This window comes from Hippopotamus amphibius, chromosome 8 (assembly GCF_030028045.1).
Source record: "Hippopotamus amphibius kiboko isolate mHipAmp2 chromosome 8, mHipAmp2.hap2, whole genome shotgun sequence".
Classification (NCBI taxonomy): domain Eukaryota; kingdom Metazoa; phylum Chordata; class Mammalia; order Artiodactyla; family Hippopotamidae; genus Hippopotamus; species Hippopotamus amphibius.
In genome coordinates, this window is record NC_080193.1 from 953,786 (window position 1) to 967,233 (window position 13,448).

At 57.7% G+C, this 13,448-nt stretch overlaps 1 protein-coding gene across 7 annotated transcripts in view; it reads left to right on the top strand.

Moving 5' to 3' along the window:
* Positions 1–13,448, top strand: part of MED15 (mediator complex subunit 15) — a 48,549-nt gene that overhangs the window by 18,969 nt on the left and 16,132 nt on the right. For 4 of the 7 annotated variants that reach the window (XM_057745414.1, XM_057745418.1, XM_057745416.1 and 1 more), the window contains 3 exons: positions 10,015–10,066; positions 11,511–11,540; positions 12,846–13,058. In XM_057745414.1, coding sequence (XP_057601397.1) covers positions 10,015–10,066; positions 11,511–11,540; positions 12,846–13,058 — 295 coding nt within the window. Of the gene's footprint in view, positions 1–5,309; positions 5,418–10,014; positions 10,067–11,510; positions 11,541–12,845; positions 13,059–13,448 lie in introns of all 7 variants that reach the window. The other 3 variants (XM_057745419.1, XM_057745421.1, XM_057745420.1) reach the window with 2 other exon arrangements.

Consider the following 13,448-nt stretch of genomic DNA (forward strand, 5'->3'; position numbering starts at 1 on the left):
TTCCACCTTTTGGTTGTTGTAATGATGCTGCTGTGAACATTTGTGTTCAGGCTTCCCTGGGGACTGTGTTTCCATGTCTCCTTGGTATGTATGTGGGGAAGGAAGTGCTGAATCAGATGGTAGCTCTGTGTTTCACCTTTTGCGGACCTGCTAGGCCGTTTTCAAGGCAGCTGCACCGCTTTGCGTTCCCGCTAGGAGTGCACAGGGCTCCAACCTCCCCGTCCCTGCTCCGCGCTTGCTGTTGTGCGCGTTGCTGCCGGTGTGATGAGCGTGGTGTGCCAGCTCAGTCTGGTTTTCACTTGCATTCCCAGTGACTTACGGGGTTTATCAGTCATTTGTATATTTTCTTTGGAGATATGTTTATTCAGGTCCTTTGCCAGTTTTAAAATTGAGTTGTTGGTCTTTTTATTGTTAGATTATAAGAGCTCTTTATAAATTTTGGATACAAGTCTTATCAGATACATAATTTGCAGATGTTTAGGGGATGAGATGAGAACCGTGGTGAGAACTTATCGAATTATTTCAATTTTCGAAATGCACAACTCGTTGGTCCAGTGTTGTTTGTTGTCTGTTGCTTTGTGAGGAACTACCCCAAAATGTCGTGGCCTAGAGCAGTGAGTTGATATCTCTCCTGATTCTGGGGATCAGGGCTGGGGGGACTGGAACTGCCACCTAGCCCTTCTTCTGGTCTCACTGGTGACCTCCGCACAGCCACACCCAGCTGGCGGGCCTCCCTCGTGTGCCTGCGTGATAGGGTCTCCAGCACACAGCCCGGACTTACTACGGCACGGCGGCTGGCTTCAAGGAGGGGGGCGCGGAAGCTGTCAGTCCCCTGAAGTCCTAGAACACCGCTGGGTCACAGCAAGTCCTGAGGCCAGCGTGGAGTCCGGGGAGGCAGGCGCCTCCACCTTCTCTGTGCGCTGTGGCCTGTGTGCTGGGGAGGCTGGCGGTTGTTGGCCGCCATCTTGGAGACTGGCCACCACGGAGAGGCTCCCAGCAGCTGGGGAACAAGCCTTCCATGCCAAGGGGGCGGCCGGCAGCACAACAGCCCCCTGCCTGTCCTCGCCTCTGCTGTACTGCAGCCCACACCACAGCCTAGCGACTTCAGTCTCGTTTCTTTTGGTCAGGCTGGTCCTCAACCCCTTACTTCAAGAGGAGGCCCTGACTGTTTGGAAGAGAGGTATTTATGGAGAGATGTGGGACGTCTCCTATGTCATTTGTAGAGACGGACGTCCTGCTTCGCTGCCGTCTGATGTCCATCTTATTAGTACTGCTCGAGCCCCACCTGGAGCCTTGGACCCCTGCGTGCGGCAAGGCCCTGGGACTCTCCAGTCAGGGAGCAGCCAGACACACTGGGTACCTGCCCCTCCCGCCCGAAACCCTGTGAGAATGACTGTGAGAGAATGTAAAAGGTGGGACCCAGAGCAAGGAAAAGGATCGGGAAGAGTGATTTCTCTGTTTTTAGACTCCTGGAGGGGCCGGGAGGTGGAGGAGGTCATGGAGAAGGGGCTGACCCTCCCTTGGAATCCTGGAGAGCAGCTGGGTCCAGAGGGGTCCACCCTGAGGGAAACCGGGGCACTCGTGGGCACCTCAGGCCGCCGGGTACGCAGCCTGGGTGGGGAAGACCTTGAGCACGCTTGTCTGAAAGACCCCCCAGATCCAGACGGCCTGGAGGGCGCGTGCTTCCAGCGTGGTGTCAGCACCCCGAGTCAGAGCCGCCCCGTTCTGTCCGGGCTGGCCCCTGGCTCTAACGGCCGGGCCCCGTTGCTGCCTCTGAAGTGGTGTCCGCTTGCAAGGCCCCAGAAGCAGCTGCAGCACTGCTCTTCCAGGCTGCAGACGGGGAGGCTCGGGCACGCAGGTACCAGGGAACCTGCCCAGGAGGTCGCCCACCCCGGGGGCTGGGCTCAGAGCCTGCCTCTGCCCGGCGCTCCTTCGCGTCGACTCACGAAGCGGAAGACGCCCCGGCACCCGCTTCAGTGCTTGACACCCGAATCCTTGCGGGTGGGCCTGCTTTCGCCTCCGGGAGGCTGAGGGGAGCAGAAACCCCTGTGCCTGGCCGGTGGGCGCCGTGATCCCCGCGGCTCGGAGCGCCCTGCGGGTCCGCAGGGTGTGGCCCGCGCCGGCTGAGCGCACGGCCGGCGTCCCGGGCCCTCTGGGGCGGCACCCGCGGTGGCAACGCACGGAGACGCTGTCACGGCCGCGGGCCTTGCTGACCGTGTGCTTCTCGCTTGCTTGTTTTTGAGTGAAGCTTACGTGTTAAACACACACCAGCTGTTTTGCACGTGACGTGGAATTAATATTATGCAGAAGTAGCGCATGTCTCTGGTCTGCAGGGATGACGTGCAGAGCTGAGTCCCCACGGTGGGGGCCAAGGTGAAACCCAGGGACCAGGGAGGCCGAGAGCCTCAGAGCTGGGCAGTGCCCTGGAGGCTGATTGGAGGAGGGCCTGAGGGGCACAGGCAGCGGGAATGAAAGGGCAGGAGCGCAGCCTGGGGAGGGGAGGAGACACGTCTGACAGAGGAGACACGGTCCTGCCTGCAGCCCTTCGTGCCGGACCTCACGAGCCCAGCGTCGGCCTTTTGACTAAATCTGAATACATCTCCTGCTATCTTTGTTTCATCGGGGACAGTTATTGGAGGACACAGTTGTGTACCTTGAAAACTGCACACCGCGTGAAGAGACAAGCATTTTCTAAACAATGGCTGAGACCTGCTGGAAAGGCCTGGGTGTGGCCGGTTCTCGACGGCCGGGCCCGTGTCCTGCCCTCTGCTGTCTGCGGGGTGACAGCCAGGCCTCCCCTCACCACCCTGCGTGCTTGCTCAGAGGCCTCCTCAGGCGTTCTGATCCTTCGGTCTTCAGTTGCTCTGTTGGCACTGGCGTGTACGGAGGAGCCAAGGGCGCTTCGCAGACCCCCTGTCTCGCGCCCGTGGCTCTGCGGCTCCGCCGCAGAGAGCCCGAGGCGTGCACCGGTCAGCGGTAGCGTGGGCAGGGAGCCTGCTTTCTTTTTTCTTTCGATCTTCTTTTTAATTTAAACTGGATAAGGAGCCCACCGTCATTTGTTTATTATTCAGTTTTTGTTTATGTCTGAAATGTGTTATAATGTATAAAGGTAAAATGTTAAAATACGTGAATCACGACACAGTACTTAAACAAAGTCTCCTGTTGCTGAGGACCCTGGCTCTGGAGGGCCCGCTCGGGGAATTGATACAGTTTTCAACATATGAGGAGAACTTTCAGACGCGCCTTGTAGAAACTGACAGACTGAGCCCAAGGAAGCTCAGAGGACCCAGCAGAGCCACATCAGTCCTGGGAAAGAACACGTGGTGCTGGGACAGCTGGGTTACCACGTGTGTGTTGCTGAGGTGGGACCTCAGCCTCATACCGTATACAAACGTGAAAGTGAATCGGAGACCTAAGACTGTAAAACTCTTAGAAGAAAGTGCAGGCATACATCCTTGTGACCTCAGATTAGGCGATGATTTCTTACATGTGACACGAAAAACATAAGCAACAAAAGAAAACATAGATTACTTTGACTTCATCAAAATTAAAAACTATTGTGCATCAAAGGATACCATCAGGAGAGTGAAAAGACAGCCTGTGGAATGGGAGAAAATATTTGCAAATCATATACCTGACAAGGGACTGGTATCCAGAGTATATACAGAGCTACAGCTCAACAACAGCAAAAGAAACCAAACAACCTAGTTCAGAAATGCGCAAAGACCTTGAATAGACACCTCCCCAGAGCAGACATACAGAGGGCCAAGGAGGCACGGGAGCAGATGCTCAGCGTCTCTGGTCATCAGGGAGGACCACATCCAAACCGCAGCGAGATGCAGCTCCACACGCATGCCGGCTGCAGTGAACACGGTGAGGAGACGTGCTGCTGAGAGGTTGGAAGGGCTGCGCGGTGGAGGGGCCGCTGTGGAAACCACGTGGCGCTTCCTCAGAAGTCACACAGGGTCAGCGCGTGTGCGCAGAGGCTGTGCACAGACAGTCACAGCGTCACGCGTGATAGCCGGCAAGTGGAGACCCGGATGTCTGTCAGCCGGTGGGCGCTTGAGCACGGGGGGGTGTGTCTGTGTGATGGAGTGAAGTGCTCTACACGGTGCAACACGGATGAACCTTGGAAACATCACACTAAGCGTAGTGAAACGGTCACAAGGGAGTACGTATTGTATGACGGGTTTGTATAAGCTGCCTGGAATAGGCCAATCTATAGAGACAGTGTATTAGTTTCCTGTAGCTGCTGGACAGATTCCCACAGACTCGGAGGCTCCGTCTCTGGGCTCATGGCTTTGGCCTCTTGGCCCAGGGCTGTCCCCTGGTGGTCATGTTTGAAGCGAGTAGTTTTATCAGCCTGTTTCCTGCCTGTAGACTTTGGGAGTCTGACACCGTTTTAAACTTTCGTCCGGTCTCTCCCTTTCAGTCCAGGCTGGCAGTGTTTCTGCAGGTATGACGCTCTAAACCTCGCGGGCCTCATGTATGTGACAGTCACACCACTGGACAGGAGGTTTCCCCATAGATCTCCCACCCCTCTCCCTGGCATCTGTGAGATGATCAAGAGGACTGAGCACATGCCTGACCTCTGGCACTAGCCGGAGTCTGTCCAGCCACACCCCCGGCCTTCTCTCCAGAGCACGCATGCCTACAGCGAATCTGCTAATTTCAGTGTTTTTTTGTAATCTGAATCTCCTGGGATTTCCCCAAACCAAGTCCAGGTTCCTTTATGCTGAGCAGTTCTTCCCTCGGTTTCTTTCTTTCCTCTCACGTTTCCCTGTAAGCAGCAAAAAGCAGCCAGGCCAGACCGTCCACACTTTGTTTGGAAGTCTGCTCAGCCAGACGCCCAAGGTCATTGTCTCTGCGGTCTGCCTGGCGCTCAGCTAGGGTACAGTCCAGCCAGACTTCTGGCCACTGGATGGCCAGGGTTGTCCTGCCTCTCGTTTCGCATCACACGTTCCGCTTTCCCCTGAGCCCTCACCACAGACACCTGTAACGGCCACCTTTCTCCCCGTACTGCTTCTGATGCCATCTGTGTGCTCTGAGATGACGTGAGCTTTCTGACCAGCTCCTTTGCTCGCTCCAAGACCCCGGTGGCAGAGCGCTTCCCATCGTTTCCCGCCAGCGGCCAACAGTGTCCCCTGCGGCCTGGCTCGCTCTTGCCCGCTTCTTATTTCTGGTGGACCAGGTGTGATCAAACGAGCACAGGCCCGGGGGTCCCTTCAGCAAGAACACATCGGAGGTGGCGCCTCGTGTCTGTGTGTGTTGTGTGTATTTTGTTTCTGGGTGTCTTGCTTTTCCCGCAGGGCCGCAGCTGGTCAGGCGTTGGGAGAGTGACAGCCTGACTCTTTCGTGACGTTTGCCATCCACTCATCATCTGACAGTTGTGTCGTGTAACTGGGCGGTGCAAACTGGTAATTGTCCTGAATTCTGGCTTTTCTTCCACGTTTATCAGGTGGAGTTTTCTTGCCCAGAAGGGCCTTCTCTCACCCACCAGGGCTCCTTGGCTGCTTGAGGCACAGCCTGCTCAGGACCCTCAGGAATCGTTGCTGTGGGATTGCTGCCCTTGGTACCCAGGGGCCAGCGCGGGGCCTGGGGGGGGGGGTGAGGCTGCTTCTCTTCCGGCGCGTGACGTTGTGAGCGGGGCTCTGCGCCGGGCGAGTTCAGGCCTTTGCAGCCGTTCATTTTGCTGTGTCCCAGTGGCCGGCCGCAGGCACGCTCCCAGTCCCGTGGGGCCCTGGTCACGACCCCTAGTCTTGCGTAGCTTGCCTGCAGCTCAACCCAGAGTCAGCTGTTCCTCTAAGGAGCCCTGGTTCCTTTTCGAGGGTGAAATGGTACTTGGCGCTCGCAGTGTGGGCTCAGGGCTCCTCACGGCTTCTGCGCTTTTTTTTGTGAACAGAGCTAAGGAGTCATATATTTTTGAAACAAAAACAACCTCAAAACCCCATAATTTCACATAGATATTTGCAATTACAGGGTTTTACTTTCATTTTAAACATATATCTCTTCTCTTATGTGACTATCTTGGTTTCTAATGGCATTGGCATAACTACTTGCTTTACTCTAAAATACTTTAGGAATAAACAAACCAATATTACCACAAATATCAGTAGCAAATAACAAAATGTGGAATGATGTTTAAGATTTCTTTACAGCTCTGTGTGTACTTAAAATATACCTCTTCCACTAAGGATATGTGGGGTTTTTTTGTGTTGTTGCTGTTTGTTTTGTTAAATGATCGAAAGAACTCTTTTCCCTATGATTCTGACACCAACTTGATATCTACTCTTATGTTCGGTTGCTTTTGCGTTTTTAGAAATTGTACTTTTTTCATTTGACTTTTTATCTTCAATTCAGCAAAAGATTACATATTTCCAGTGGAAAAGCTGTATCACGAGGTGGGACGTTTCATTTCCAGCCCGTTCCCTGATACCGCTGGGGATTTTATAGTCACTCTGCAGCATTTGTATTTGCACATATAAAGCAAATATACGCGGGCTTCCCTGGTGGCACAGGGGTTAAGAATCTGCCTGCCAATGCAGGGGACATGGGTTCGATCCCTGGGCCGGGGAGGATCCCACATGCCGCGGAGCAACTAAACCTGTGCACCACAACTACGAGCCTGTGCTCTAGAGCCCATGAACCACAGCTATTGAGCCTGCATGCCACAGCGACTGAAGCCTGCGCGCCTAGGGTCCGTGCTTCGCAGCAAGAGAAGCCACTGCCATGAGAAGCGCGTGCACCGCAGCGAAGAGGAGCCCCCACTCGCCACAACCAGAGAAGGCCCGCTCGCGGCAACGAAGACCCAGTGCAGCCAATACAGACAAATAAATAAATGAATGAAATGTGTTTGCTTTTTTGAGAGGAATATATGTGTTCCGATTCCCGGAGTCTCGCACAGAAGGTATAACGGTGCAGCCTCGGGGGCGTGGCCTGTGGCGCTCCCTCCCGCCGCTCCCTCCGCTTCCACGAGGGGTGCGTCCCGCGCCCCTGGCCTCGTGCACGCCGTCCCGGTCAGACAGAGTGCGTGAGCTGCAGGAAGCGCTCCCCACGTCTCTCTGCTCACCTGCCGGTAGTGCTGCCTCACTGGCGGGTGGGAGAGCCAAGCGTGTTAAGCCGGTAAAGCGTGGGCGGCCGTGCCTGGCCGCCGTCAGCGCGGCGCGTGGGCCGTCACTGCTGTGCCCTGGCCGGACCCAGCCTGGCCCCCCGGGGGAGGTGATGAGGACGGAGTGAGGGTAAGGGAGGCACGTGCTCCTCAGCCCCTTTCTGGAGCTGTCTTGGGGCGGGGGCGGTGCCTTGGAGCAGAAGAGGGGAGTCGTAACCTGTCTGCCTGCCCCGGGGGCCGGAGCGCTCACGCCTGCGGAAGCCCGTCTAGGTGGGGAGTAAGGCAGCCGCCCTGGGGGTCGGGGGGTCTGATGGGCAGGCCTGCTGCCTCCACCCTCGACCACCTGGGTGGCGTATTGACCCACGGGGCGCCCCCGGCCGCGGAGTGGCTGCTCCCTGTGCAAGCTTCTGCTGTCGGCGGGTGGCTCCCCTCCGTCACCCAAGCCTCCTCAGGCTGGTCTGGTCCCCAGAGCCTCCGCTGCACCGGGCTGTGGGCAGCCTCGGGAGCACAGACCGGGGTGCTTCTGCTCACCTGACCCTGAGCTCTTCGTCCTGGCTCTGTGCCGAGGGCTTTGGGGACGTGCTTCTAAGCCACGTTCACTGTATCTTGTCTTGGAGTAAAATATCTGGTTGCTTTTTTTTGGTTTTCTACTGAAGAATAGTTGATTTCCAGGGCTCTGATTTTCCTGTGCAGCACAGGGACCCAGTTATACGTGTGTGTATACGTTTTCATGCTCTTTTCCATTATAGTTTATCGCAGCAACTATATTGAATACAGTTCTCTGTGCTACACTTTGTTGTCTCTCCATCCTATATATATAACAGTTTGCATCTGCTAACCCCAAACTCCCAGTCCCTCCCTCCCCTGCTGCCCCCCTTGGCAACCACACGTCTGTTCTCTATGTCCATGAGTCTGTTTCTGTTTCATAGATAAGTTCATTTGTCATATTTTAGATACCACATATAAGTGATACCATATGGTATCTGTCTGACTGACTTTGCTTAGTATGACAGTCTCTCGTCCATCCGTGTTGCTGCAAATGGCATTATTTCAGGTTTTTCTTTTATGCTTGAGTAGTATTCCATTCATCTCTCAGTGGACACAGGTTGTTTCCATACCTTGGCTATTGTAAATAGTGCTGATGTAAACATTGGGGATGCATGTTTTTTTTTTTTTTTAAAGATTTATTATTTATTTATGTACTTATTTTTGGCTGCATTGGGTCTTCGTTGCTGCACATAGACTTTTTTTTTCTAGTTGCGGTGAGGGGGGGGCTACTGTTTGTTGTGAAGCATAGGCTCTTGGCACGTGGGTTTCAGTAGTTGTGGCACATGGCCTCAGTAGTTGTGGCACACGGGCTTAGTTGCTCCCTGGCATCCTGGACCAGGGATCGAACCCGTGTCCCCTGCATTGGTAAGCAGATTCTTAACCACTCCGCCACTAGGGAAGTCCCGCATGTATCTTTTTTAATTAGAGTTTTCTCCGGATATATGACTAGGAGTGGGATTACAGGATCATATGGTAATTCTGTTTTTTTTTTTTGAAGAACTTCCATCCTGTTTACCATAGTGGTGGCACCAATATACATTCCCAGCAACAGTGTAGGAGGGCTCCCCTTTCTCCACACCTTCTCCAGCATTTGTTGTTTGCGGATTTTTAATGATCTGGTTGCTTTTTAAGCCTGCTTCCTCTTGTTTCACCTTTTATGGAAGTGGGAAAAGCTCAACAAATTCTTTTAAGGTTTCTCCGACCCAAACGACGGCCAGGGCCTCACTGAGACGTCAGCGCTGGACCTGGCAGGCTCCCCATCCTTGGCCGCTGCGTTTCTGAGCTTCCTTTAGCCCCCACTTTCTTTGTGCCCCACTCGCCACCCTGCTTTCCTTCAAGGACCAGCCTGGTCGGGTAACCTGGCAGACCCCTTTCCTCCTAGGCATCGGTGGGGGCCGTCGGGAGAGGGAGCGTTGAGCACGCCTCCCGTGCGTCCTGTCGTTTGGTACCTGGCCTGCGGCCTCCCTGGGCCTCTCCCGCGTGTTTTCCTCTGCGGCTTCGCCAGCTGAGAAGACAGGGACGTTTGTGATGGATGAGGGCTGATGGGGGTTAGAGAGTGTGCTCACGCTGTTACGTCCGTCTGAGACCCCCTGCGTGTGTTCCCCTTGGAGGTGTTCTCGTGCCGGCGGGTCCACCGTGCTGGGCTCACGGGCTGTCCCCGTGGTGCGTCCTGGGCTGTGGGGTGGACGGAGGAGGGGTCGAGAGAGCAGGCGGGGTGCAGGCTGTGCCCTTCCTGCGTGCCTCGCCCCAGGGATGGCCCGGCTTCTCTGAAATAAGATTTTAGTTACGACCCCAGGGCAAACTCACAGTAGTGATTTCCCCGGAACACCCAGGAGCTGGGAAAGCACGGCTGGGGCACCCGGCCAGATTTGCCTGCAGAGACGACGTCCGCGGTGAAGAGCAGCAGGCCGGCATGAAAAGTGAAAGCCCTTTGGGACAAATAGAGCGGAGACAAAAGCAGCCCTTCTGTGTCTATTTCCGAGATGCTGTGTGACCCGGGCCCGCCCCTTGGCCCGTCTGCAGAAAGAGCACCCCCCCGCCCCGGGGCCCTCGCCAGGGTTTATAGCAGGGCTGGCGAGCAGCGGCTTCTAGTGTCTTGGTACCTTCTTGGTTTTCTTTTCCTTTGTGCCTCTTGTTGGTCTGCAGTAGCCGGGCTCTGCCGGCCTCTCCCGGAGGGATGGATTCCAGAGGAGGCCGAGCCAAGCTGGCTGGGGACAGAGAGGCAGGGACAGACAGAAGGGACGGCCGCCATCCCTGCCTTCCTTTGGGAGGAGCGCAGCAGGGCCAGGGCGGGAAGGGGTGTCACTCGGCCTCACTTTTGCGTCTGGGATTAAACTGCTTCCTGTTTTTACTTTTAGGACGAGTACCTTTCTCTCGTGGCCAGGCTCATCATCCATTTTCGAGACATCCGTAAGTAAGACGTCCCATCGCTGGGTGGTTGTGGTCGCCGCGAGAGGCCGGCCGCCTCGGCCGCAGTGCCTGAGGCAGGATGTCTGTGGACGGCGCCCGCTTCCCGGGAAGTCCTTCGTGGCTGCACAGGGATTCCCTGTCTCCCGTCCTCCCGGAGCCTCAGCCTGGGACGTGCTGATGGCGGCCTGACAGAGACGTTGATGTCCGAGGGGTCCGCACGCGGCGGCTCCCCTTGCCCGTCCGCGTAGTCTCCCTTTCTGAAGGACCGCTGCTCTGATCGTTGGGCCGTTCCTGAATAAGCAGCGTCCACCCTGGAGCAGATGCTTCCTTCCCTGATCCCTGGTTTTTTTTGACCCGCGGAGCTGGCCCTGACTGGGTTCCCATCAGGCTGGAAGCTTCTGGGAGCAGCTTTCTCAGCACCCCCCCCCCCCCGGCGCTCCCTGCCCTGTTGAGGGCCCAGCTCGCCGCACCCCAGGTCTCTCCTCCCGGACGGGGTCCCTGCCGGCCTGCAGTGTGTGGACGCAGGAGGCGTCTCCCCCCACGCAGCCTGTCGTGGGGCGGCTGCTCCCTGCGGCTGTTGAGGCAGCCGTGGCATCGGTGTCCCTCATCACAGACAGAGGGGGACGTTGGGGACCCCAGAGTTCTCGCAGGGCCATTGCTTCTTTCCCTACTAGCTTCTTACCAGACTGGTCAGCAGGACAGACCTCGCTGGATTTCACTTATTTGCCATGTCTGGGAAGGTCCCATGGTGTTTAAATAAGAGGAGCCACCACCAGAAAGAAACCTGGGCTGTGAGCAGCCTGTCCTGGCAGGGCCCCGGCCTGTCGGGCTGGCCGGCCCACTTGGGAGCTGGCCCCGGCACGGCAGTGCACGTGGCCCTTTGGCGGGGGCGCCCACCACCCCGTCCCCTCTGGGAGGGGGGGAACTGTTGTGGCATCTCCCTGCCCGTCCTGGCGCCAGCTGGATCAGCTTCGAACCGGCTTTGCACAGACTCAGTCTCCTCATCCAGAAAATGGGGGTGCTGCCTCCCTCACCAGTGTGGGCTGAGAACGGAAGTGTTGTGGGCCCACCTGGGATCCCTGAGGCGCCCTTGCCTGTGGCTCGGGGCCTGCACTGAGAGCCCGGGCCTGGGGAGGAAGGAGCCAGGAAGGCCCAGCCCCAGCCTCTGCCTGGGTGCCTGCGGGCTGGCTCTGCACCCCTTTGCCGGAGGCCTCCTGTGGCCACTGCTGCCGGGGGTGGGACACACACGCATTCACACGTGTTCACAGACACACACACACACACTCTGAAGCTCTGAGGGATGTTTTCCCTAGTTTCTAGGCAGGGTCAGCTCAGTGTTAGCAAGTGACCTCTGGGCAAATGCTTTCAGCACTGACTTAGCATGGAAATATGTGGTTATATAAAATCTTTGTTTACTTTGGTTTCTTTTTATTTTTTAATATAGATAACAAGAAATCTCAAGCTTCTGTGAGTGGTAAGAGTTTCTCCTGTTTGAGTTAAAGTTTTTCCCAGTCTTGGCTGTGGGGTGGCAGCAGTGGGACGGTGGGTGAAAATTCCCGGAGAGACGACCTCTCAGATTCCTGAGAACTGCCAGCTCCCGACCTTCCACCCGTCCCCCTCCCTGCTGAGGTGGACTCGGACGCTACCGCCCCATCCCCTGCCTCCCGGCAAGAAAGATGAAGACCCACACGGTTATTGAGATACTATCTAAAATCTTGAGCTCTCTGAGAGAACTAGTGTGGTACGATGCTGTAGTCAGCGTTCTAATCTGTAGTAGTGTTTAGGAAAGAGCTGTGAATTCACTTTCTTAAGTTACAGAGTTTCTTTGTAAGTGAAGAATTATTTTTTATTTCTAAATCTCAACGTTTTATCCCATGGGAACCCCGCTGATTTAGCCCAGGTCTCACGGAGTGCGCCGCCAATGAAGGGGTTTAGCAGGTCCCAGCGGCCAACTGAACTCCGACCTGGGGGCGTCTGTCCTATGCTGGCGGCACCTGCCAGGTGCCCCGCTTGCCTGGCCCAGCCGGCGGCACCTGCCGGGGGTCTCGTGGCTGGTGTGGTGATCGCCCGTGGGCCAGCCAGGGTGGGGCGCGGGGAGGGGCGGGACCGAGAGCGCTTGTCCAGGAAAATGTCTGGGCTCTTGGCATGGCAACGCAGGGGCCTTGGGCACCCGGTTCTGTGGCCGGTGCGCAGGCCGGGCCACACCTGCCTGCAGGTGGCCCTCTGTGACGAGAGCCTCGGGCTCCCGCCCCGGGCCCTGGCGTTGCTCCCCCAGTGGCGAGCGTCCGCGGACCCCTTCCACACACCCTCCTCCTCGGGGGTCTCTCCCGAGAACTGCTCCTCGGTGGGGTCCTGCCCACGCTTAGCAGAGATGGGCTTCTGGTGTGCGAGGGGGCTTGTAGCCGCCCGGGGAGAGGGGCTGCCCCCCGTGCTCTGGCCCCAGCTCTGCTGACTGTGAAGGGCCCTTGACCCTCGTTTTCTCTGGAATCTCAGCGGTCTCGCCCAGCGGGAGGGGCCGGGAGGGGCGGGACTGCCGCCTGCCCCGAGGGCTCGCTCTTCCCTCAGAGGCAGGCCCTGGCACAGGCCAGGCTAGGGTGTGAGCTGTGCTCCCCGCCCAGGAGGTGTGGCGGGCAGCTGGGCCAGGGCTTGGGGGCTCCTGGGACGCTGGCCGCTCACCGTTTGGGGCACTGAGGGCATGGAGGCTGGAGGTGGGAGGGGGCGCGTGCCTGGCCTGGGTCAGCGGGCGCTGTCCTGAGACGGTGCGCCCTGTGCCCCACAGACCCTATGAACGCGCTGCAGAGCCTGACTGGCGGGCCCGCCGCGGGAGCAGCCGGCATCGGCCTGCCTGCTCGGGGCCCGGGCCAGCCCCTGAGCGGGATGGGCGGCCTGGGGGCCATGGGGCAGCCGATGCCGCTCTCGGGGCAGCCGCCCCCCGGCCCCTCGGGGATGGCCCCCCACGGCATGACTGTCGTGTCCACGGCCACTCCACAGAGTGAGTACCACGCTTCTCGGAGAGCCTGCCGTGCTCAGGGCAGGTGGCGTGTTCCCTTCCTGGGTGGGGGTGGAGGGGTGGGGGGGCGTGAGGAGCAGGGGGAGGTCCAGCCTACTCTGCCTCCCGGAGGGCGGGGGACACCAAGGCCCCCCAGCCCGGGAGGACGGAGGACTGGTAGGAGGGTGGGGTGGTCTGGGGCCCCATCGAAGGGGCCGTGCTTTGTCGTCAGGATAGAAACGGCTCTGTCTCGGTGTCTGCAGCCGCGAGGCCCCAGCCCTCCTTCCCAGGGCTGCCTGGTCCCGGGCCACCCGGGCTGTGGCGCGCCGCCCGGGTCCCTGCCTGCAGGAGGGGCCCAGAGCAGAGCTGCAGCGCCGACTGCCTCTCTGTTCC